This window comes from Haliotis rufescens, unplaced genomic scaffold (genome assembly GCF_023055435.1).
Source record: "Haliotis rufescens isolate VD_foot unplaced genomic scaffold, xgHalRufe1.0.p SCAF_1, whole genome shotgun sequence".
NCBI lineage: Eukaryota > Metazoa > Mollusca > Gastropoda > Lepetellida > Haliotidae > Haliotis > Haliotis rufescens.
Window position 1 is genome coordinate 23,353,342 of NW_025963779.1, and position 27,239 is coordinate 23,380,580.

The 27,239-nt window shown below is 42.6% G+C and overlaps 1 protein-coding gene across 9 annotated transcripts in view; it reads right to left on the reverse strand.

Moving 5' to 3' along the window:
* Positions 1-561: 561 nt before the first annotated feature.
* The window catches only part of LOC124131631 (protein kinase C-binding protein 1-like), a 67,854-nt gene continuing 41,176 nt past the window's right edge, over positions 562-27,239 (reverse strand). For all 9 annotated transcript variants that reach the window (XM_046495031.2, XM_046495026.2, XM_046495027.2 and 6 more), the window contains 18 exons: positions 26,299-26,442; positions 25,696-25,809; positions 24,917-25,009; positions 22,839-22,926; positions 22,245-22,300; positions 18,264-18,344; positions 17,483-17,542; positions 16,128-16,309; positions 13,590-15,329; positions 11,848-11,911; positions 11,065-11,130; positions 9,450-9,543; positions 8,639-8,763; positions 7,464-7,727; positions 6,678-6,755; positions 4,685-4,816; positions 3,945-4,100; positions 562-3,087 (listed from right to left, as the gene is read on the reverse strand). In XM_046495031.2, coding sequence (XP_046350987.2) covers positions 2,827-3,087; positions 3,945-4,100; positions 4,685-4,816; positions 6,678-6,755; positions 7,464-7,727; positions 8,639-8,763; positions 9,450-9,543; positions 11,065-11,130; positions 11,848-11,911; positions 13,590-15,329; positions 16,128-16,309; positions 17,483-17,542; positions 18,264-18,344; positions 22,245-22,300; positions 22,839-22,926; positions 24,917-25,009; positions 25,696-25,809; positions 26,299-26,442 — 3,798 coding nt within the window. In that variant the 3' untranslated portion in view covers positions 562-2,826. The remainder of the gene's footprint in view (positions 3,088-3,944; positions 4,101-4,684; positions 4,817-6,677; positions 6,756-7,463; positions 7,728-8,638; positions 8,764-9,449; positions 9,544-11,064; positions 11,131-11,847; positions 11,912-13,589; positions 15,330-16,127; positions 16,310-17,482; positions 17,543-18,263; positions 18,345-22,244; positions 22,301-22,838; positions 22,927-24,916; positions 25,010-25,695; positions 25,810-26,298; positions 26,443-27,239) is intronic.

The following is a 27,239-nucleotide window of genomic DNA, read 5'->3' on the forward strand; positions in this document are numbered from 1 at the left end:
CACTGACTCATTTAACACAGACAAGTACGTCTGGATTAACTGACTATGTACTACATGTATAAAATACCAAGACCTCTGCATCCCACTGATGTCTTGATTAATGAAGCTCCAGTGACTTACTATCATATACCAAGACCTCCACATCCCACTGATGTCTGGATTAATGAAGCTCCAGTGACTTACTATCATATACCGAGACCTCCACATCCCACTGATGTCTGGATTAATGAAGCTCCAGTCACTTACTATCATATACCGAGACCTCCACATCCCACTGATGTCTGGATTAATGAAGCTTGCCTTATAAGGACTTTGACAGGAATGTCCAGTTCCCACAGGTTGCAGACGTACAAATGTGGTGTATCTCAAAGTTTTGCAATGTATAGAGTTGGTTGAAGATTAGTATCAGGATATATGACATAGGCAACTCTCACTTAAATGTAATGTATTTCGACATTACACCTGTTTATAGGACATGGCATACAAGCTTCATTAAGGCTAATGGTTTTATAATTTTATGAACAAATCAGATTGACAGGTCATATTATACACAAAAATAAATTTCTGTAGCATGATAGTTTATTGTCATGAAAGTAATTTGGGCTGTTAAGGCTGTAAAGTGTACAGGAGGTTTTTTTAATTTCCATAGTAACAAGTCCCTGTATTCACTCTGGGTGTTCACTGAAAGTTGTGTTTGTAGTGGCCAGAAAATCTCTTGTTTAATTTTCTGTAGTCACATCTCATTATTTTGTAATGCATCACAAACAGAGCAGTCTGGCAAATATACTGAGCTTTCTTAATTTGATTTGGGGTTCGCTCGCGGCTTTTGGCTTTGCCAGTCGATCGATAAACCAAAGACATAAAATGAACATTCCTGAAGACAGAGCTGATACAACAGAGCACCATTCACAAGGAAAATACTTTGTATTGTGACCTATAAATACAACACATGGGAGGAATAGGGATGATTTATATACTGATGAAAAGATATTCCATACGTAACTGTACATCACAACTGTGGTCACATGACCATCCTGTGTTTGGGTCGTGTTAAGTCCAAACCCTCTCCCTTTGGGACTAACTAACTATTGACCTTGGCTGACTGTCCTTGTCACAATACAGTGTAGACAAGCCCTGGGAACATGCATCAACAAAACTCAGGGGCGGTGGGGTTCGCTCGTCACGCTGAAGATCCGGGTTTCGATTCTGACATGGGTAGAATGTGTGAAGCCGTGATATTGTTGGAATATTGCTAAAAGCGGTGTAAACCATACGCACTCACTCACTCACTCAACAAAACTCCTCCTTTAATTGTGACAGGTAATGAAAAGTATAGTCAGTTTAAACATTGTCACAGACAACTGGTCCGAAACCCAACTCAAATTACTGTATACTGGCTATCAGGATGCCATAGGGAGGTTTGCCTCAGTCCCGCTCACAGAAACACAGGGACAATATCATCAAGTAATTCTACTCAATCCTAGAACTGCATCATAAACAAATGATCCAACCAAATCAGATTTTCATTACTAAACCAACACATACGGACAAAACACATACAAAGCTTAATAAACTGACTCAGTCCACATCCATAATTGAGACAGGCAAACATAATTAACATACAGGTGAAAACGCAGAACAGTCCAAACTGTTCTCTTTGTCTTGACTGTTCAAATGGAAGTAGTACCGCTTCTGTGGTCTATTGGATACAGCATCTGCCCGGAGAGCAATAGATCGGTGGTTCTATTCCTGTCAACATTGTTGAAAGATGGTGCTTGGCATTAAGGGGATAAAACAAGGACTGGTCGGCTCGGGAGTTGGTATACTGTGTCTGAGTAGGTATCCACGTTAATCTGCGGCATGGTATCTCAGTGTGCTAGCACTATAAAACCAGCATTAGTCCATACAATTACAAGCATGCACGCACACACACATGCATGCATGTCACTACATAAGTGTAATAAACCTAAACGTGACGTTAAACCCCATTTCATCTCAGATAGAAGTAAATCAAGATTGCAATGAAGCACTAGTGTATACTCAATCAGCACTGTGACCTTAAATGTCAATACATACTGACCGAGACGACCACATCAGGATGTGTCCAGACTGCCGTTATTGCTGCCTACAGGCAGTTACTGACTTCCGCCCTGACCTTGGTCCTGTCACAAGTTAGCCCTCAGTTATCAACAAGCTATAGAAGATAGTGGTATTCAATTCTATTCTGTACGACAGAAGTGTAAGAAGTATGTAACATAAGTTACATTCAGATGTGGTAGGATAGAAAACTCAGTGCCTCAATCAACTATGGCTTGTGATTGGTCATCTGCCTGTTACACACATTGATACACTCACTGATAAATGAGAAAAAACAAACATCATGCTCAAATAAACTTCAACAACTGGAATTACATCTAGAAACAAAATTCTTGAAAAAATCAGCCTCAACTACCCTGTATTAAGTAAACAGATTTGTCATCTTTGGTAGATATGAACTTGATCAACACACCGTTCCACACTGGGATGAAGAAGTTCGCACAGAGGGTCTTACATGACCCACACCCAGACATCTGCCATCAAAGTCGCCATTACCACTCCTGATCGCTCAGCGTTTCAGATTTACAACAATCACAGGTTTTTCATGGAAAAATAATGTTACCATGGTGCTTGAAAAGTGGTTCTGGTGACTGTATTTGTTTTTTGTTTGTCCGTCATGAAACTTGTCAGGAACACGTGAGGACTTGTGTCATCACACCTGTTGTGACTGGGGTCAGACACATTTGAGACATGTGTCATTATGTCAGAAGCACTTGACGGTCACCATCATCACGTCTGGTGCGACAGTCGACCCATGTTTATCTGGAAAGGCTGCATTTGTCCCGGGATGTTGGAGGGAGCCCGCTGCATCTGCACATTGGGGGCCAGGAAGATCTGACTCCGGGGCAGGTAGCTCCCCGTGGGGCTGGACAGCTGGGGCTGATGTTGCTGCCGCAGCATGGGGTACACTCCGGGGTTGTTCTGGACTAAGGCGCCACTCTGCAAGACAGCTGCCTGGCTCTGGGGAAGGTGAAAACCCTGAAGACGAACCTGGAAAATAGAAAGCACAGCCATGGAAGACACGGGAAAATACTGACCACTGCACCCATACAAATAATGACAACACAAAGTCATCAAATAAAGTAAAACATCACATTGCCCAACACCTGGGGCAAGTGAATTTTCGATATGGACAAGCAAAATATACTATCACTACCGGTACTTGTCAGAGGTCAAGTTGATAATTGGGAGGTCGTATATGCATACTGATGTATGATGTCACCTAAAAGAGAAATATACAGTCTAATGTTCAGCACCCTTAGTCTGGCAAAGAGGTTAAACAGCCAAATAGGCATTTTGAGAAAATGTAACAGTATGGTAAAAAATGTCAAAATTTACAATTTTGAAAAACAACAACCCCAAAACTGGACATAGGTGTTCAATCACACAACAAACTAAAAAAACAACATATGTCATTAAATTGCTGAGTCATGGCCATAAGAAGTTTCAGCTACAGCATGGTTGAAGTGCAAAGGTCAAATGAAGGTCAAATGAAGGTCAAACTGTTGTATCATGATATCACAAAAACCGGAACTGAACATATTCCACATTTCATTACGATTGGAGTGAGTAAAATGGCTGAGTAATGGTAATAAATAGACTTTTCAAAATGGCTGCCAAGGTTGCCATATTGAAAATCGGATTCAAAACAAAATCAGGTGTCATCATTGGTGTGAATAAGCTTCACTGGTCCAGTGGTATCTGAGGAAGAGATGTTTCCAGCTGGTGCAGGACACTGGACAAGCAGGCAATTACATAAACTCACTTGACTCTCAGTCAGGTGAGCTAAGAAGGATGTCGCACCTCTGCATAAGTTCACACAGGAATGGGTGGAGTCACACACTGACCTGGGGTGGGGGCTGGAAGTTGGGCACAGAGGAGGGTGGAAGATGCACTGTCTGGGATCCTTGTGGGCCGCCACTGTTAGGGACTTGCTGGATATACTGGATAGCCATGGGTTGTCCCCCTTGGAGGAAGGAGACATTGTCTGGCTGTCCTGCAGACTGTAAAATATTGGGACATATTAATTAATACATGATACGTTTTGAGAACACAATTACATGACATCACATGACATGAACTATAGTCAGATGAAAGCTCAGTTATTTTGTAACTATTTTTTAGCAGTTTACATTGTTTGACAGCAAAAAGGCATACAATTTAGGCCTGGGACAAGTCCAAATCTACTACCCGGGTACCCACCCCCCTATTACAAAATGTCCGATTTGGAAAAGTCTGCCCTGGCAAAATGTATTCAGATACATGTATAAAACAATCTGGTCATGCAAACACTGAAGTTAACTGCATGAAGTTTTATCTTTATTCAAACATATAAAAGTCAGAAGGAATGGGTGCATAGTCAGGAAGAAATGGGAACATTAGTGACTTGTAGTGTGACCATAGAGTTTTAGATAATTTTTGTCATTAAACAATATATCACGTGACTAACCACAGGTCCGGGAAGTTCTGTGGGTACCCGGGTCCTACTCAGTACCCACCTGACCCGAGTACCCAAGTTACCCGTCAATATATACCCATAAATATAACCAGAACATGAGTTTCACCCTGATGGGAGCACATGACCTACTTGTGTGGGCTGTCCTGGGATGAGTTGTGGCGGCATGAACTGTACGGGCTGGGAGGGGTGGGAGGGGTGGGGGTCCTCCTGACGTCTCAGCACCTGCTCCAGGTTGTCCCGTGCCCTGTTCCGCCACGCCCCCTGCACCGATGGAATATCAAGTTAAGCTCACAGGACACCAGTGTATTTTGTACTGACCAACTGTTATAGATCTGGCTCCCAAGACACCAGTGTATTTTGTACTGAATAACTGTCATAGATCTGGTTTGCTGGATACCAGTGTATTTTGATCTAAACAACTGTGATAGATCTGGCTCCCAAGACACCAGTGTAATTTGTATTGAAGAACTGTCATAGATCTGGCTCGCAGGACATCAGTGTATTTTGTACTGACCAACTGTTATAGATCTGGCTCCCAAGACACCAGTGTATTTTGTACTGAATAACTGTTATAGATCTGGCTCGCAGGACACCAGTGTATTTTGTACTGAATAACTGTTATAGATCTGGCTCGCAGGACACCAGTGTATTTTGTACTGACCAACTGTTATAGATCTGGCTCCCAAGACACCAGTGTATTTTGTACTGAATAACTGTTATAGATCTGGCTCACAGGACTTCAGTGTATTTTGTACTCCCAAGACACCAGTGTATTTTGTACTGAATAACTGTTATAGATCGGGCTTGCTGGACACCAGTGTATTTTGTACTGACCAACTGTTATAGATCTGGCTCCCAAGACACCAGTGTATTTTGTACTGAATAACTGTCATAGATCTGGTTTGCTGGATACCAGTGTATTTTGATCTAAACAACTGTGATAGATCTGGCTCCCAAGACACCAGTGTAATTTGTATTGAATAACTGTCATAGATCTGGCTCGCAGGACATCAGTGTATTTTGTACTGACCAACTGTTATAGATCTGGCTCCCAAGACACCAGTGTATTTTGTACTGAATAACTGTTATAGATCTGGCTCGCAGGACTTCAGTGTCTTTTGAAATGAATAACTGTTATAGATCTGGCTCGCAGGACACCAGTGTATTTTGTACTGACCAACTGTTATAGATCTGGCTCCCAAGACACCAGTGTATTTTGTACTGAATAACTGTTATAGATCTGGCTCACAGGACTTCAGTGTATTTTGTACTCCCAAGACACCAGTGTATTTTGTACTGAATAACTGTTATAGATCGGGCTTGCTGGACACCAGTGTATTTTGTACTGACCAACTGTTATAGATCTGGCTCCCAAGACACCAGTGTATTTTGTACTGAATAACTGTTATAGATCTGGCTCCCAAGACACCAGTGTATTTTGTACTGAATAACTGTTAAAGATCGGGCTCGCTGGACACCAGTGTATTTTGTTCTAAACAACTGTTATAGATCTGGCTCGCAGGACATCAGTGTATTTTGTACTGACCAACTGTTATAGATCTGGCTCCCAAGACACCAGTGTATTTTGTACTGAATAACTGTTATAGATCTGGCTCACAGGACACCAGTGTATTTTGTACTGACCAACTGTTATAGATCTGGCTCCCAAGACACCAGTGTATTTTGTACTGACCAACTGTTATAGATCTGGCTCGCAGGACATCAGTGTATTTTGTACTGACCAACTGTTATAGATCTGGCTCCCAAGACACCAGTGTATTTTGTACTGAATAACTGTTATAGATCTGGCTCACAGGACACCAGTGTATTTTGTACTGACCAACTGTTATAGATCTGGCTCCCAAGACACCAGTGTATTTTGTACTGACCAACTGTTATAGATCTGGCTCAAAGGACATCAGTGTATTTTGTACTGACCAACTGTTATAGATCTGGCTCACAGGACATCAGTGTATTTTGTTCCATACAGTTGATATAGATCAGGGCATCTCGCATTACAGTTCACCTGCATTACTTCATGGGTCAGTACAGCACTAATTTACTACATGTTAATACAGTACTTTATAACTCCAAGAATGCTACAGATGGTCACACTACTCACTGTCTGGGGGCTGCTGGTGGTGGAGGTGCTGGACGCCCCTGCAGTGGAGGGCGGGGCCAGGTTAAATGCCCTCTGGGCCTGTGGAGGGACATGTGCAGCATTAGTGTCACAGCCAACAAACAGTAACATAGCAGAATCTCAAAGCATGTCCTACTGCACTTAGACTGTTGCTACTACAAATATAGATTTAGAATAATCAGCAACATTTAGTCATTGTACACCACAATCGATGATATATCAGTTCTGTGATATGATCAATCAGCTTGGAATTCATGTATTCTCACCTTTCAGTTAAATGAAATGCACCATTCTTGGTATACTTGAATAATATCATCCATTATGGAATACATCTGATAATTTCACCCAACATAAAATACAACAGATCATTTCACCCTTCATGAAATACATCAGATCTTGATATCATTTGAGCTTGTAAGACACTCTGGTGAGATTTTACTTATCATTCACTGGCTGAAGGATTAGTGATGTCATTTGATTGTGATGTCATGGTAATCAATGATGTCACAATGGTCTGTAAAGTATTGTGATGAAATTTCATTCTGGATATCACCCAATGATGTAGAAGCCAGATTTTGATGACAATTAATATCACACGTCAGGGAATACAACATACCTATATTACAACACACCATGTTGTAACACATCATGGATAGACCATATTATCCACCGTGTAATTCAACACACTGTATGAAACATCCCTGAATGCAAGAGGACACTTCATGTGACATGAAACCCAGTGTAAACTATCCCCCACATCCCCCTTACCTGGATGGCTTCCTCCTTCTCAGACCATTCTGTTGTCTGTTTGGCAGGAGGTGAGCCTTTCTTGTTACCATCTTCCTTGGTGCCTGTACTGCTGGCGTTAGTGGGGGGCTTGGATGGCTCAGCTTTGTCCTGTTCCTGACTGGCTGCGAGGGTCTGCATGCAGCTGGGCATGTGTTCCGGCCAGTGGGACTGTTGACAATCGTATGTGCAGTAGCTGGTGTTCCAGCAGCAGTAGTAGATCGCCTCCTTGCCACACTGGGCACACTAGGGAGGAGAACACAACAGCATAAGTAGCATTGTCTAGGCTCGGGTCTGCTTGCCACACAAGGGAGGAAAACATAACAGCATTAGTAACATTGTCTAGGCTCGGGTCTGCTTGCCACACTGGGGGGGTGAACACAACAGCATTAGTAACATTGTCGAGGCTCGGGACTGCTTCCCACACTAGGGAGGAGAACACAACAGCATTAGTAACATTGTCTAGGCTCGGGTCTGCTTGCCACACTGGCCACACTAGGGAGGAGAACACAACAGCATTAGTAACATTGTCTAGGCTCGGGACTGCTTGCCACACTAGGGAGGAGAACACAACAGCATTAGTAACATTGTCTAGGCTCGGGACTGCTTGCCACACTAGGGAGTAGAACACAACAGCATTAGTAACATTGTCTAGGCTCGGGTCTGCTTGCCACACTAGGGAGGAGAACACAACAGCATTAGTAACATTGTCTAGGCTCGGGTCTGCTTGCCACACTGGCCACACCAGGGAGGAGAACACAACAGCATCAAGAACATCTTCAACTTCTAAAGTCACCCTCTAGATGGAATTCTAACTGTACTTGTTTTTTAGAACAGACATCCTTTCCATGATATTAATGAATTACATTTTCCGGTACTATTTAGTAACATTCACATATGTTATACACCGAGTTGACAGATGGTGTTGGTACACAGACAGTCAAACATGCAGCTAAGACCCAGCAAACTTCCATCAATTTCATGGCATCAAATACCAACGGTTTCATGAATAGTACTATTGATGAGATTTGAACTGGATCTTTGGCATGGATAGCAAATGCTTTAACCACTTGGCTACCCAGTCTCACATAACGTAGTGTCGGCTGTAAAAACACAACATACAAAACAGAGCAAGTTTCTTGCTGCTGCTGACTGACCCACTGCTTCTTCTTGATCTCGGCAATGGCCTTGTTTTTCTCCTTCTCACACAGCTTGCTGATGTCCTTGAACAGGCGTTGCTTTTCTGCATCCCAGCACGCCCGCATCTCCATCACCGTCAGCTCTGCAACACACACAGTCTATCAGTCAATATCTCCCACCTACATCCCAGTTTCATGTGTCAAGTAGTTCAGAATGCAAGCAATCCACGCATTCAGTCTGGCCATAACCAACCAGAACCTCACTACCCTATATCCTCAACTATAATACAACGTCGCTTATAAGGCAACTACCCTACAGAAGCCTTCAAAATCAGTGCTAACTGACACTCAGTCTATACCACGACTCGGAGTGAAGAACAACAGAGTTAAAAACATTACAATAAACAATATGTTTCTATTTCTTATTTAAAATTGATGATTATACTCCAAAAATATTCCAGTAATAGTTATTTCGAAATAAAAGTGAAATTTTACTGTCAAACGTAAGAGCTGGGTTTGCTTTTGTCAGTGGAAACTAAAAGTGGTAGAAAAAATGGTAAGATCTTCTACCCCATGCTTAGAGCAACCCCCTTTTATAACCCTCTCAGGGAAATAACTCTCACTATAGAGGCGACATAAGGTAGTTGGCACCTACAATAAGCATATGGCACCGGGGATCTATTTGGGTCTCCACTAAAACTGATGTTGACAGTGAGGAGGTTACACAGCTCAGATAACAGATGAGCATCAATGGACGAGGACGAATGTTTATGGGCATGCTGGTTGGCACTTCACTTTACAAGGCGGAGTTTTTGAAGAGGTCACTCACTGAAGTTGTGTTTGAGCTCGGCCACCTCCTGCAGGTGGATCCAGCGTAGCTTCTCCAGTTCCTGCTGGTAGTGCTTGTTGCTGGTGCTGCTCTCCTGGAGAACACAGAGTGAGTGAGTGAGTGATAGTGCTTGTTGCTGGTGCTGCTCTCCTGGAGAACACAGAGTGAGTGAGTGAGTGAGTGTGTGTGTGCTTGTTGCTGCTCTCCATGAGAACACATACTCAGAGTGAGTGAGTGAGTGAGTGATAGTGCTTGTTGCTGGTGCTGCTCTCCTGGAGAACACAGAGTGAGTGAGTGAGTGAGTGAGTGAGTGAGTGAGTGAGTGAGTGAGTGAGTGATAGTGCTTGTTGCTGGTGCTGCTCTCCTGGAGAACACAGAGTGAGTGAGTGAGTGAGTGAGTGAGTGAGTGAGTGAGAGAGAGAGCATGTGGCTGCCGGTGTGGGTGTGCCCTGTTGGTGTGGGTGTGCCCTGTTGGTGTGGATGTGCCCTGTTGGTGTGGGTGTGCCCTGTTGGTGTGGGTGTGCCCTGTTGGTGTGGATGTGCCCTGTTGGTGTGGGTGTGCCCTGTTGGTGTGGATGTGCCCTGTTGGTGTGGGTGTGCCCTGTTGGTGTGGGTGTGCCCTGTTGGTGTGGATGTGCCCTGTTGGTGTGGGTGTGCCCTGTTGGTGTGGATGTGCCCTGTTAGTGTGGGTGTGCCCTGTTGGTGTGGATGTGCCCTGTTGGTGTGGGTGTGCCCTGTTGGTGTGGGTGTGCCCTGTTGGTGTGGATGTGCCCTGTTGGTGTGGGTGTGCCCTGTTGGTGTGGGTGTGCCCTGTTGGTGTGGGTGTGCCCTGTTGGTGTGGATGTGCCCTGTTGGTGTGGATGTGCCCTGTTGGTGTGGGTGTGCCCTGTTGGTGTGGGTGTGCCCTGTTGGTGTGGGTGTGCCCTGTTGGTGTGGGTGTGCCCTGTTGGTGTGGGCTGGTCTGGAAAAGGGAGGAGACGTAATTGTGAGTGGGGGATGTTTTCAGGTTTAGGTATAAAAGCTGAGGTTTTGGTGAAGTAGCAGTGCTGAGGTGAGTGTGGGTACAATAAAGATTGCACATGTATTGTTACATGGAACTTTATACTTATTGATGACCACTGACTCAGGTTGACCTTATTTTCGAGGGAGGTGTGTGTAATATTGCTGTGACTGGTGTTGGTGAGGTGAGGTGAGGTGAGGTGAAATTTGGTTTAACATCGCGTCCAAGATTATTGCGCTTATATAGCGACGTGCATGCACGTGTATGTGTGTGTGTGGCTGCTTGTACTAGTCCGGACTGATGCCGATTTATAGTGCTAGCACACTGATATATTATGCCGCAGTTTAACATGGATACCCCACTCAGACACAGTATACTGACTCTGAGCTGACCAGTCCTTGTTTTAGCCCTTTAATGCCGAGCACCAGACAGGGTAACAACAAGTACCTTCTTTTAACGTCTTTTGGTATGACGCGGCCGGGGATCGAACCCCGGACCTTCCGCTCTCCGGGCAGACGCTCTACCACTAGACCACGGAGGCGGTCTGACTGGTGGTGGAAGATGTACTGATGTTGGTAGCTCAGCTCCTGGGCTGGGCAGTGCAGCAGTACTTACTGGGATGGCGTTCTTCACAATGTCGGTGCACATGTCATCCAACGAGCTCTTGATGGCATTCAGCAACTGTCAAAACAAGATGGGAGTGACTGTACTTCGAAAACATGACATGCTTTTTTCAATTCTCACCTGAACCCAAAAACTCTTTATTGTCAACAAGAAGAATTAATCAATATACTTTCCTCAAGAATGCCGTCATGTACCAATATTATGACTCACAAAAGGTATTGCCAATGTGATGTTTTGCACCACAATACAAGATGTGGCTTGTGAATGAGTGATGAGCCAATTTTAACGCTGCTTTGAACAGTATTCCAGCTATATTACGGCACATTGGCTTAATGTGGGAGGAAAGCCCAAAGTGATGCACATCTCAGACATTTAATACATTGGTGAAACCCATGAGCACGGGTATGATGCTGACAAACCTAGAAACACAGTCCTATGTCTTTGGCGTGCCCAAGGGACGCAACTCTGCACTTAAGACATGTATTGTGAGCTCACGCAATCACGCAAAGCAACAGCTGTGGACACAGAGACAATGAATGCATGTTACTTGATAAACAAATGATTGGGAAAACACAGATGTTATGTGCAGGAGTTGTCAGGAAGTTATCAGTTGATACCAGTGTATGTCATCAGTGGAGTTTCTAGTCCTTCCCATTGATGATGGATACCGGTAAGTATGTGACAGGTTTATCATTTTGTGTATTTCACCATGTTAGTACAGGACATAGGCTGTACTGCAATACAGGGAACCCCTACACTGGCATCAACACCTACCTTGTCCTTGTACTTCTTCACAAGTTCCTGAGTTTGATGTTTGGAGTTGGGAGATTCCTCGTCACTGACAAAGAAAAGATGAAATCTAATTATTGAGATGTTCTTTTGGGCGGATACATAATTTAATACTGGTAAGTAAATATGGTTCTCAGGCACTGGTCAAATGTCATATTGCTTGATAAACATACGTGTCTGCTCATATATGAACCAAAATGCATCATACTTTTAAATTTAAAAGCCTAATTCAACAACACAAGTCTTATCTCCCTTGCACTTAAGGGAAAACATGCTCAGGCAAATTGTTTAAAGTTTAGGGTGCACAAGTTAGTGCGCCAAATCCCATTCTCAAGGCCTCTGTCATACCACTAAATTTGTATTGACATCCAGCATACTGCATTGTAGGACCTGTGAAGATCCGGGGTAGAATAGGTCTTCAGCAACCCATACTTGCAGTAAAAGGAGACTATGCTTGTCGTAAGAGGCGACGAGATCGGGTGGTCAGGCTTGCTGACTTGGTTGATGCATGTCATTGTATCCCAATATATAGCACTGTATTGTCTGGTCCAGACTCGATTATTAACAGACCACTGTCATATAGCTGGAATATTGCTGAGTACGGCGTTAAACAACTAACCATCAACAAGAAGCAGAATACCACTGAACAGGTCTCGACATCCAGTGTACAAAAAGGAGCTTGGCACCCTCACAAGTTTGCTCATCCTAGATTTTCTAGAGTGAGTGAGTTGGAATTTTTAGCAATATTCCAGCAATATCAAGGCGGGGGACACCAGAAATGGGCTTCACACATTGTACCCATGTGGGGACTTGAACCTGGCCTTGGCATGAGGAGCAAACGCTTTAACCACTAGACTACACCACTGCCCCACGATTTACTAGAATATCATATCTTTGTTCCATTATGACCATAAACTGGACCCATCAACTACCATCATCTTTCTGAAGCAAGGGAGTTAACTGACTATAGAAGTCCAGGCTGGAATAAACAACATGGATTTCAATGTGCAGATTTCCATTGACTGCAGGATTTGCAATGCAATACCGTCAACTGGGCGTCAACACATATTTTCCAAACCTATTCATGTTTCTTATCAAGGCGCTCAAGTGACTTGCACTTCAAGAGGTAAGACCAATTTTATAACAATACAGATCTTGACTATCAACATGATCAATTATCATTATAGCCACTGGTGACGCTATGATCGAGCCACAAAATTCAAGCCTAGTTAGGCAAGGGTGGAAACTGGACTTTTATTGTCAGCTAAATGCCCTTGCCACGGGAAGATGACTACCATAGATTCATTTGGGAAGTAATGTCATTGTCTCCATCCCTTCAACCAGTCACTTCCCACACAATTTCTCTTGCCCATGAGTGTAAATTAATTGGATGGCTATGTTCATGATGTTCAGCATCAAATCAGTCAAATTGGATTCAAAATATAGCTGTGGTAGGAAAAGTGACATTTAATGCAAGTTTGCCACAATGTGAATGTAGACATAATCTGCTGCATCATCAAGAATGTAAACTAAAATGTCTCCTAACTAAAATCTTATGTTGATATTACTCAACTTTTGATAGGGATGATCAGATATGTGATTCAATTTAAATATACACTTGACATACAATGAGAATCAGTTGTAAAGGTATCCCTATCAAAAGTAGAGTAGTATATACATCAAGCAGTTTAACGTTATCCCTAGTTCTTTCATATTGTTCCACTTACTCTTGGATTTCTTCAGCATCTGGAATGTTTTTCTCTGAATTTTCCTCTGATTTTTTCTTCTTCCCACCTGAGAACAGGGCCACCTTCATAGTGTCCCCTGTCACGGGGAAACTTCCCGGTCCACCATTGGGGGAAGCATCACCAGTCTTAGCTGGCTCTGGTTTCTTGGCTGATGGTTTTGCACTAATTGTCAGGGAATTGTCCTTGATCAAAGCCTGAGCTGGAATGAGCAAAGGTGAGGAAAGAGGCGAAGGCTTTGGGGCAATGTGCTTCAGGAAGCTCTGCACCACTACGGGCCCAGGTGCTTTGTCAGCACTGACTTTACCGTGAAAAGAAACCGTAGTTGACTGCACGTTAGCTTTGGGAGAAACTGAGGTAGGTTTTGGCGATGAACTTTTTGTACAAACAATGGTTTTAGGTGCAGATTCACTCTCTGAGTCATTAAAGTCTATCACATTGTCTTCATCCTCCGAGTCGACCTCCATTACTAGAGAAGGTTGGAACTCATCATCTGGGATCGGCTCTCTTACTGGAGCCTCTTTATTGCTGTCATCTTTAAAAGAAACATTTTCTGAACACTTTTCTTGAGCACTTGTTTTTGATTTGTCCTTTTCTTTTGATACATCCATCTTAGTCTTGGAATCACTACCTCTCACACACTCACTGACTTTACCGTCTTTGGCAGTATACACAACATCCTCATCGGCCGAATCGGTTGGCGTCTGCCTCCCTTCAGAAGAGACATGCCCACTTTTACTATTGGAGTCAACTAACGCTGCTCTTAATTTTGAAAATTGCTCAGCATTGTTTAATGTCTGTTCACATTCTTCATCTGTTTGTACGGGTTCTTTCTCAGTATCTTCTGGGTCTTTCTCAGTCTCACTTGGATCATTCACAGTCTCTTTTGGGTCTTCCTCAGTCTCCTTCTTTTCTACCAGCTTTTGCTTCACCTCAGTTGATGACTGTTGTCCTTGAGTTGTCTCCTCCATAGGATCAACCTTTCTATGCAACCCAGCCAACTCTTCACCATGTTCATCTGCCTCTTCCTCACTGGGTTTAGCTTCAGGTTTATCAACACTATCCTCCACACTGACCTCTTTCACTGGGGACGTTGCCTCACTTTCGGAGCTATCAAGCACTTTGTCCTCCACGACATTTTCACCCTCACTCTCAGAACTCCCATCTCCTAATATGGAATCGTCAATACTTCCTTCAACCTGGGCCCTGTGCTGGTCAATACTTGTATCAATACTTGTATCAATACTTGATTTATCGTGACTTCCTTCAGCTCCCTTAGAATCCTCCTCTAGTCTATCCTTCCTTCCAACGACCTCTGCAGTCTTGTACACATTTTGATACGTCTTTCTTATTACAACAGGATCTACAAAGGGAGGTAAATCTGGACTTGTTGCACTATTGTCTGTCGTTTGTGACAAACTTTTACCCTTGGTTGTTACAGTGAGAGAAGCAGCCTTCCTGGTTGTGATAATACTATTGTATTTGAGTCGGACTGCCGAGGCAGTCTTTGTGACTGATGACTTGGGATCAATTTTCTTTCGTTTCATGACATTGAAAGAATGAGATGTTTTGGGGAACTTTGCTGTGTGAGTTATTGCAGGAAATTTAATCACTTTCTTAGGAAACATCACTTTAGCCTCCTTTTTCTGTAAAGGTGAGTACGTTCTTGTCTTGTCATAGGGGGTGCGGAATGGTGCGTACTCATAGTTCCCAAATCTTTCTCTGAAAAAATGCAACATTACAAAATGATGAAAACTGTAACATTACAAAATTCCACAATGAGCGAGTGAGTTGGGATTAACATCACTTTGTACAGTATTCCAGTTATATGATGGCACGTCAGCTCAACTGATGCAGGGCTCGTTTACCACTGTGGAGAAAACCAGGAGCAGGGGTATGACGCTGACAAACCTAGAAACCTTATTGATGTTCAGTTTCAGAATTCAAGTGTGCACTGCAAGGGCACAAAAGGAACGAAACCACTAAACAGTACAACACAATAATTTTACAAAAATCAGTCACTTATGCCAAAGATTGCCAGATTACATGAAAAGTGTGAACGTTTTTAGGCTCTGCTTTAAACAGTCTTTCAAGTATATCAAGACGTGTCAGCTGGATGAAAAGAAATGCCTGAAGTGGTGCATGTCTTAGACAATTACAACTTTGTTTAACATTGTCAATTTTCTGTCCTATATGACTGGACCACCTCTGCAGTCTAGAAGATATAGCGTCTACCCGGAGAGCCGAAGGTCGGGGGGTTTGATCCCTACCCGCATCATACAGAAAGACGATAAAGATTGTACTTGTTGTTTCCTTGTCTGGCATTCAGCATTAAGGGGATAAAACAAGGATTGGTCGGCTCGGAGTCTGTATACTGTGTCTGAGTTGGGTATTCATGTTAAACTGCAGCATGGATTCTCAGTGGACTATCATTAAAATCGGCATTAGTCCGGACTAGTACAAGTGCAATAATCTTGAACACAACGCTAAACCCCATTTCACCTCCTATATGGCTCCTACCTGAGTTTCTCAATGTGTGTGTTGGTTTCATCCATGGCGTTATCGAAGCCTGCTTGCCGTTTGTTCCTCATTGGTGTCGGGATGTCCTCCGACAACATAAACACCTGAGACGGAGGCACCCATGACCGATCATGAGCCCCGAAGAATCTGACGTCCACCAGTCCATCCTGTTCACGCAGGGCCTGGGGACAAGGGATGGCCATAGGTATATATCTCATAGTTAATCAATCACCTACACAGGTAATTCTTATAAACAGAGACTGTGATCTCTCTAGACATGCTCAGAGGCTGACGCTCTGCCCCAAGACTGCAGAAAATGTCAGTAGAGGTGACTTGTATTTCACTGATAACAAGACTAGAGTTGGGTATCACCTAGTATCTTGTGATACGATTTGTATCACGATTTGGACTGACGATACTACTGGTATCATGATACAGAACTTCAAATAGTAGTGAGTGAGTGAGTGAGTGAGTTTGGTTTAACGCCGCTTTTAACAGTATTCCAGTTATATCACGGCGTGTCAGCTAAATGTGGGAGGAAAGCCCGAAGTGATGCAGGTCTCAGACGTTTACCACTTCGGTGAAACACACGAGCACGGGTATGGTGCTGACAAACCTAGAAACATAATCGGGGCGAACCGGGATTCGAACCCACAATCATAGGTTTCTGGCGTGCCCAAGGGACACAACTCTGCACAGCGAATCGCGGCGCCTTAGACGACTCGGCCACCCGTGCCCCCACTTCAAATAGTAAGAAATGATGAAATCATGGAAAAATACCCCTTTCTTCATACTTTTCCTTTCTTCATACTTTTATTTATTGTTATCTCAAAAACTTTAACAAAGAAAACCACAAGAACAAAACAGTTTACAATGAAGGGATGGTTGCTAACTGTGACAGCTAGTTGGCGCATCCTTAGCCACCATGTTCTCGCGTTCTGCCATGCTTACAGGCGCCACGACTTCTGCCATTACGGGACGTAACTCTATTAGTTCCTGCTCTATTTATAGCATATCGCAATCTCACAAACTGGCACTTCTAGTATCGTGTGTACCTAAGTATCTACGATATCGTAGGTATCGGTGAATCGCTACAGCCTTAGACAGGACCAATATGGAGGAAGATGCTTTAATGCTTAGTTTAACATTATTGCAGTGTTAAAATTGAATTTTATATTACCTCTGAAATTAGGAAAATAACATTTTTTAAATATCTGAATATTGAACAAAAAAAAACAGTTTCTTTGCAATTTTTCTAACACATTTCTCTCTGGCACAAGGTGATTCTTCTGATATGGAAACAGTATGGTGATGCTGGAGATTAGTTAAGACTGGAAAATTCAAGGATCTCTTACCTTGGCAGGCCAGAAGGGGTATCCCTTGAGTTTGGCCCACACCAGTGGATGGGGTTCCCTCTGAAATAATAACATGAAGTGTGTTAGTTTGTTGGTTGTCTGTAAATTATCAAGTCTGGGTCAGATAATCCAGTGATCAATAGTGCATGCAATGAAACACACCCGTCGGTACGATCACACGCAATCACAGTAGTCACTGAGTCTGACCACCCGATCTGTCAAGTCGCGTCTTGATGGGGAGCAATTCGGGCTTAAATTGAAGTAGTGAGGTCTCATAGTTCATGTATATTTAAAGACCTTACATTATATGAACTCTATACAATATGAATCCAATACACAGGCTTTGAAACACATGTCCCAGAGGTTCATATTTCATATAAAAGTTTCTGTTTCACCATAAGGCCACACTTTTTTAACTTTATGTTTCACAAATGTATTCCAGCTTTTCCACACAAGGATGGTTCAAATAATAATAAAAAATGAATGTCGGTTATTTATTTTTTTACATGAAAGTCATTCTGCCCTGGAGTTGAAACAGCAGGTGGCACCTTGAATCATTGAGAGTAGACATGGAATTTACCGGTACCGGTATATCTAATTATAACATTTCCCATTGTATAAGAGGGTCTATATTACGAGATATAATAAACATAAATATTTTTATGTTTAATTGATTTCTAAGAAGGATGCTTTTCAGTAGGGGTGGCGGGCCAGTTAAACGAAAAATAAAAAATGTGTCAACATATCACACTTCTTCTTCCTCCCAGGGAGAAATACTCACACACGGTTCACAGAACCACTCATCATTCCTCTTGACACAGGAGTTGAGGTAGCAGTCGGGGCACACTTCAATCTCACTCATCTGAAGAAACACATTGTTATTATTCCTGAGAGGTTGTACGAGTAAACTACAGCAACAAAACTTACTTGCACATTAAAAAAATACTCTAGGGAGCAACACTGTAGCATACATTTATTCATCTCAAATCTAGAGGTGTAACAATATGGTGGGGTCGTGATACAATATGTATCTCGATGTGATGGGTGCGATATGATTCGTATCCCGATACAGTATTAACAAAGTTGTCATTTGTTATTAAATTTCAGAGATCAAAGATGGGATATTGTAGGCAAGAAACATATTGGTAGCGGACACTGTGAATGTTATGCTTTTCGTGTCCAACCATGAAATACTAGAGAATCCGCCTAGTCTGGTTGTTGAACAGTCTCTGTTATTATTTTACATCAGTGTTCGAAATACCTGCCTGCCCGACCGTCCAAGACAGGTTGATTTCAACTCGGGCTGCCAGATTTTCAAATCCCCCTGCCCAACGGTCGGGTTATATTTCATATGTGAATATATTCTAAATATTTCCCGATGATAAGCATTAATTTACATGAAAAGATGAATGATAAAATGTAACCAAAAAGTAACCCCGTTAGCTTTTAGACAACCTAAAATTTAATGATGCGCTTATGCTACAAGCGGACTGTCTATATACACGATATCGTGCAAATAGTGGACCAATGCCGTGCAATATACACGACTGGAAAACTCCCTTCTCCGCTGTGAGACGCGAACGCTGATTGGTCAATTTCCTACGCAACAAACCTGGTTCCCGGTCTCAGTTGCGCTACGCTACATTGAATATTGCTCCCCAAAATGGTAACTCTACACCATAGTGCGGGTATCGTTTCTAAAAAGGTATATCAAAGATAACTAGAAAGTGTTTTTACTCGTAAAAACATATGTCTCCCCCCACTCCCCTAACCCCCATTCATTCGTTTACTTCACGTTAAACCCCATCTCTTCATTCCCACCCTCCATTACTAAATAACAGAGACAAAAATAGAACTCCTAGAAATTTCAAACAACTAATGGGCACCACTTCAGTGCTGGGTTAATGTGTATACAAAGTTTCGCGAAAAAATATTAAACGGTTTCTGAGTTATGGTCCGGAAACCAAGCTTACCCCCATTCAGAGCTTTGTTCAACTTATCTCCATGGAAATGAGAAAAAATAAAAATGTCAAAAATCTCTAAATAGCAAAAGGCACCACTTCAGTGCTGGGTTAATGTGTATACAAAGTTTCACGAAAAAAATATTAAACGGTTTCTGAGTTATGGTCAGGAAACAAAGCTTACCCCCATTCAGAGCTTTGTTCAACTTATCTCCATGGAAACCAGAAAAAATAAAAATGTCAAAAATCTCTAAATAGCAAAAGGCACCACTTCAGTGCTGGGTTAATGTGTATACAAAGTTTTGCGAAAAAATATTAAACGGTTTCCGAGTTATGGTCAGGAAACCAAGCTTACCCCCATTCAGAGTCTATGTTCAAGTTATATCCATGGAAACGAGAAAAAATAAAAATGTCAAAAATCTCTAAATAGCAAAAGGCACCACTTCAGTGCTGGGTTAATGTGTATACAAAGTTTCACGAAAAAATATTAAACGGTTTCTGAGTTATGGTCAGGAAACAAAGCTTACCCCCATTCAGAGCTTTGTTCAACTTATCTCCATGGAAACGAGAAAAAATAAAAATGTCAAAAATCTCTAAATAGCAAAAGGCACCACTTCAGTGCTGGGTTAATGTGTATATAAAGTTTCGCGAAAAAATATTTAAACGGTTTCTGAGTTATGGTCCGGAAACCAAGCTTACCCCCATTCAGAGTCTATGTTCAAGTTATCTCTATGGAAACGAGAAAAAATAAAAATGTCAAAAATCTCTAAATAGCAAAAGGCACCACTTCAGTGCTGGGTTAATGTGTATATAAAGTTTCGCGAAAAAATATTTAAACGGTTTCTGAGTTATGGTCAGGAAACAAAGCTTACCCCCATTCAGAGCCTATGTTCAACTTATCTCCATGGAAACGAGAAAAAATAAAAATGTCAAAAATCTCTAAATAGCAAAAGGCACCACTTCAGTGCTGGGTTAATGTGTATACAAAGTTTCGCGAAAAAATATTAAACGGTTTCCGAGTTATGGTCCGGAAACCAAGCTTACCCCCATTCAGAGTCTATGTTCAAGTTATCTCCATGGAAACGAGAAAAAATAAAAATGTCAAAAATCTCTAAATAGCAAAAGGCACCACTTCAGTGCTGGGTTAATGTGTATACAAAGTTTCGTGAAAAAATATTAAACGGTTTCTGAGTTATGGTCAGGAAACAAAGCTTACCCCCATTCAGAGCCTATGTTCAAGTTATTTCCATGGAAACGAGAAAAAATAAAAATGTCAAAAATCTCTAAATAGCAAAAGGCACCACTTCAGTGCTGGGTTAATGTGTATACAAAGTTTCGCGAAAAAATATTAAACGGTTTCCGAGTAATGGTCCGGAAACCAAGCTCACCCCCATTCAGAGTCTATGTTCAAGTTATTTCCATGGAAACGAGAAAAAATAAAAATGTCAAAAATCTCTAATTAGCAAAAGGCACCACTTCAGTGCTGGGTTAATGTGTATACAAAGTTTCACGAAAAAATATTAAACAGTTTCTGAGTTATGGTCAGGAAACAAAGCTTACCCCCATTCAGAGCCTATGTTCAACTTATCTCCATGGAAACGAGAAAAAATAAAAATGTCAAAAATCTCTAAATAGCAAAAGGCACCACTTCAGTGCTGGGTTAATGTGTATACAAAGTTTCGCGAAAAAATATTAAACGGTTTCTGAGTTATGATCCGGAAACGGTGGGAACGCCGATGCCGACGGGAACCGTGCCAAAAACAATATGTCTCCCTCCATTCTGGGGGAGACATAATAAAAATTCTTTACTTGTTCATAAAATTGTAATTTCTTCTCTAAACATCTGTGAAGATATAAAGGTTTGCTAAGGTAGATAAACCAGGTATCACAGTTAGTTAAAAGTTTTGCAGTCGTAAAGACATGTTGTGAACATAGAGATCATAAATATTTTGAGTAAACATACTTTACCTAATGAGATACTAGTTTTTTTCTTGCATTACTTCATGTTCAATGAATTCGATTTAAAGTTTTAATCAAATTATCCTGAGAAACATATGATTATAGTGGGCAGGCAGGTTTTGGTCAGGGCTGGCAAGTATTTCAGCTAGCCAGTCCTGTGGTCTGGCTGAAACTTTTGGGAGTTTCATACCCTGTTTACTTGTGTTTTGACCAACATAACTTGTAATGAAATGTATCTATGTTTCGTGATACAATACTGTATTGCCATATCATTACCACTACTCATTTCATAATAGATTTATTAAATAAATGCCTAATTTCTCTGTTTGTTCCATTTGATTTTACTTGCTTTGATTTTACGATTTTACAAAGTGGCTTTTCCACTTTGACATAGGCTACCTTGGAGATAAACACGCTGTCTTATCAATGTAGACCTAGTGACATGTGCTTATTTGAATTTTGAACCAAATGCAAAGCTTGCAGTTCAAAAGCTAAACATATTTCCATCAAATGTAAATATATACTTGTCTTGCAATGTTTAGTTTTAAACTGCACACCATGATATACGGCAGAAAAGCAGCAAATTTAAACTCTTTTCCCCTAAAACTTGAAATGCAACTCCTACTTGTTGGACAGATAACAAAGAAGCATTCATCAAATCAGCTGTTTCAGTTAGACGTTGTAACAGTGATTTGACACCTCTGATTACCAGTCCTACTTTTCCAAGTCATGGGAACAGGTTGTATCTTGTGAGTGATTGACAACCACATGATGTGGGTGAGACTAAGATTGTAAGGACAGTGTCTGGCAGTGGGGAACAGACAACAGTTGGAGACAGTCACCTCGTGCCTGCAGATCTTGATAATAGTCTTGGCAGCAGCTGTCAGCTTGTTGTGTACTGTAACAAGTGAAAGAAATACTTATCCAATACAGTCATTAAAAAAGGTTATATCTATTCATGGATTGATTTCGCTCTATCCAAGCTGCACCCAGTGCAGGTAAAACATTGCTAGTACAGGTAACTTTTATAGCCAGGTTGCACCCAGTGCAGGTAACATTTTCCACCACAAGTGCACAGCAGCAGTTGTATTTGATAAAAGTGGAAAACTGAATTCTTTTGGAACTGGCTGCAATTCAAATCTGCAAATCAAGGTTATTTTCTCTTTGAATATATTTCAAATTCAAAATATCTGAAAATACAGGTTTCAATTTATGATTAACTGGTGCAGCCAATATTTTGGTTGTGCAACCTGAACAATTTACTTGGTTGCAGCTGGTGCAGGGGTAAAACAGAATGAAATCGTACCCTGATATTGAACCTACCGTTTTTGCAAAAATAGATGTTTCAAATGTAGATTTGATACGTGTTGCTTTTATTTGAAACCCCACAAAGTGTGGACACTATTTAAAGGAATGGTCAGGCTGTGGTAACTCACATCCATTGAAGATGATACAGTTATGTAGAATCCACTTGGCATCTGCCATGAAGGCCTCGGTGCACCCATACATCTTCTTCTTGATGCTCTGAAAGAGATCATCCATCCCTACTTTAGTGACAACACTCATCTCATACAGGCACAAACCCAGCCCCAGTGGAATCAAGTGGAATATCTACCCTTAAGTTGAAATTGTAAATCTGTTCCGTATGATCATCTTAATGTCGCTTACGATGGGGATGTAGGTTCTTAGATTTAGTGAGCGATTGAATGTACTTCATGCCTGAGTCAGCAATATTCCACAATACCCAGGCATCCCCACGGGGAACACTCCACAGCACAGAGACAGCTGTGTCACGACACTGACCACACACAACACACTTGGATCCCCACAGCACAGAGACAGCTGTGTCACGACACTGACCACACACAACACACTTGGATCCCCACAGCACAGAGACAGCTGTGTCACGACACTGACCACACACAACACACTTGGATCCCCACAGCACAGAGACAGCTGTGTCACGACACTGACCACACATACTACCCTTTGATCCCCACAGCACAGAGACAGCTGTGGCATGACACTGACCACACACAACACACTTGGATCCCCACAGCACAGAGACAGCTGTGGCATGACACTGACCACACAGAACACACTTGGATCCCCACAGCACAGAGACAGCTGTGACACGACACTGACCACACACAACACACTTGGATCCCCACAGCACAGAGACAGCTGTGATACGACACTGACCACACATACTACCCTTTGATCCCCACAGCACAGAGACAGCTGTGACACGACACTGACCACACATACTACCCTTTGATCCCCACAGCACAGAGACAGCTGTGACACGACACTGACCACACACAACACACTTGGATCCCCACAGCACAGAGACAGCTGTGGCACGACACTGACCACACAGAACACACTTGGAACCCCAACAGCACAGAGACAGCTATGGCACGACACTGACCACACATACTACCCTTTGATCCCCACAGCACAGAGACAGCTGTGTCACGACACTGACCACACAGAACACACTTGGATCCCCACAGCACAGAGACAGCTGTGTCACGACACTGACCACACACAACACACTTGGATCCCCACAGCACAGAGACACCTGTGTCACGACACTGACCACACACAACACACTTGGATCCCCACAGCACAGAGACAGCTGTGACACGACACTGACCACACACAACACACTTGGATCCCCACAGCACAGAGACAGCTGTGGTACGACACTGACCACACACAACACACTTGGATCCCCACAGCACAGAGACAGCTGTGGCACGACACTGACCACACATACTACCGTTTGATCCCCACAGCACAGAGACAGCTGTGGCAGGACACTGACCACACACAACACACTTGGATCCCCACAGCACAGAGACAGCTGTGGCACGACACTGACCACACACAACACACTTGGATCCCCACAGCACAGAGACAGCTGTGACACGACACTGACCACACACAACACACTTGGATCCCCACAGCACAGAGACAGCTGTGTCACGACACTGACCACACACAACACACTTGGATCCCCACAGCACAGAGACAGCTGTGGCACGACACTGACCACACATACTACCATTTGATCCCCACAGCACAGAGACAGCTGTGGCACGACACTGACCACACAGAACACACTTGGATCCCCACAGCACAGAGACAGCTGTGACAAGACACTGACCACACACAACACACTTGGATCCCCACAGCACAGAGACAGCTGTGATACGACACTGACCACACATACTACCCTTTGATCCCCACAGCACAGAGACAGCTGTGACACGACACTGACCACACATACTACCCTTTGATCCCCACAGCACAGAGACAGCTGTGACACGACACTGACCACACATACTACCCTTTGATCCCCACAGCACAGAGACAGCTGTGACACGACACTGACCACACACAACACACTTGGATCCCCACAGCACAGAGACACCTGTGTCACGACACTGACCACACACAACACACTTGGATCCCCACAGCACAGAGACAACTGTGGCACGACACTGACCTTTTCCAGTATGCCAAGGTCCATAGGATGGAAGACATAGTCACTGTAGTGAGGTACAGAGGCAGGGTCCACGGCCTTCATGAATGGGTCAGACTGTAACAGAGCGGCCGTTAGATGACAATCCCAGAGGTAACATGGTCAATGTTGACATAGCATTTTTATACAGGACAAGATTACAAACATGAACACATGTATGAGCAGTACGAAACTATTTCTTGCACAACTGTTTCCGAAAAGTTGACAGTGAAGTGTACTTCTGTTGAAAGTCTGAAGATTATATATTGTGATGACAGCGAGTGAGTGAGTATGTGAGTGAGTGAGTATGCCACTTTTAGCAAAATTCCAAAAATATTACGGCGTGGGACACCAGAAATGGGCTTCTCACATTGTACCATGTCGGGAATCGATCCCGGGTCTTCGGGATGACAAGCGAACGCTTTAACTACTAGGCTATCTGATGACAGCCAAAATACAGGATCTATGTTAGTGATGTGATAGAGGTAGGATGTTCGAGTTATGAGCATATGTATGGGAAACTTTATGAAAACTGCCCAAGCAACCATCAATTCAAACCCAAAGTGTCCCATGCCTCAGTAAAGTATTTCATAAACTGGGCAACCAAATGAACACTGCTATTCTGAGCTGGGTCCCCATGGATGTTAAATCTTGAAAACTAAATAAAAACCTATAAAACAACTTTCAGCAAGTTGTAATCCTTGAAACAGTTTCTGACTTTTCTTTTTTTGATTATCTGTCTAAGATTTTTCTTGACATGTTACCCCGCCATGTTTCATCCTTTCCAGAGCGAACTTGAGCAGGAAGCAGAGGGTTTCCACGGTGATCATGGCCATGGCGTGAGACCGGGAATCCGTACACTCGGCTCGCAAGATTTTCTGGAATGACGAAAATATGCACATAAACTACAGTGATGGTGACTGATGTCAGTTTGTAGACCTACCAGTGCAAAACAACTTTAAAAAGTAAGATAATGCTTTCCTAACACACACTTGAGACACACACAGAAGCCTCTACACATCCTCACCAGCAGGACCTGACAGGCAGCAGGACACACACCCAGCATTAGCACCTCACACTTAGAACACACTAATACCTTATAGATCACAGTCAGGATAGGCTCAAGGAAATACAATGATGACATACTCCATCACAATATACCTCACAATTAGGGGAGGTGAGATCAATGAGGTTAAACGTTGTGTTCAAAATTATTACACTTATTCAGCGAAGAGCACCTCACAGGGCTACACAATTCACTTAGGAAACACTCGCAGTGCTACACACCCATAGTGCTAAACACCCCACACGTAGGAAACACAGTGCTACATACCTCACACTTAGGAAACACTCACAGTAGTACATACCTCACATTCAGGACACACCCAGTCCCTGGGGACATCGCTGACCATGTCCAGACACTTCTTGTGAAAGACTCGAGGACACAGCTCACAGCAGATGAAGCTCCCTTCCTTGTGGCACACCCAGCAGAAGTAGTCGTTCCTGTTACCCTGGATACAGACAGTTGTTCAGACTAAGTATGAGTTAGATTACTGATATATACCTCTAGACCATCTGGACCTAATCCTCCTACAGTGTGTGAAGACAAATCAGGTGGGAGGTTAAAGGGCAAGGAAAGTCAACATAGCAACTTTGCAGATTTTAATACTTTGGGGCATACTAAATCACAAATGCATGACAAAAATAATATTTGAAAAACAGAAATAGCGTAAAACAGACGATATAAAATAACACACGAAATCCTTCGCCAAATGATAAAAATTCCTCCAGTAAGGGGAATCCCCTTACTGGAGATTAAAACTGGTTCCCAGTGTTTGACACGCTGCACAATTTCAACAATCATGATGATCGGACCTATGCCCAGTCTGCCTGTTTCTGCCTTGAATTTTGTAATACATTATGCTGCTCATCCATTTGATTACCGTGTCCACAACTTATGTCATCAACAACACTGACGATGCCTTCAATTGTTTACTCAGGGGATTAATCCTTGACAGGCATTTATTGGTTGGAATAGGGCCAAGGGCAGCTGGCGTTTATTACCCAAACAGGATGTTAGTAATAATACGCTAGTTGCTGATTTTTTTTATTCTATGTTATTTTAATTAAATCACAATGTCAAGATAAAAGGTCAATTCCCACATTTAACAATGTATGCAATGAAGGATGCAATTATTTTTTAAGGATCAACAGAAATAGCAGAAACAGTATACGCATAATAGCTATAAGAATCACAACATAGGTAAATGCTGCAAACATAATATCAGCTAATGAAAACAGTTGTCAA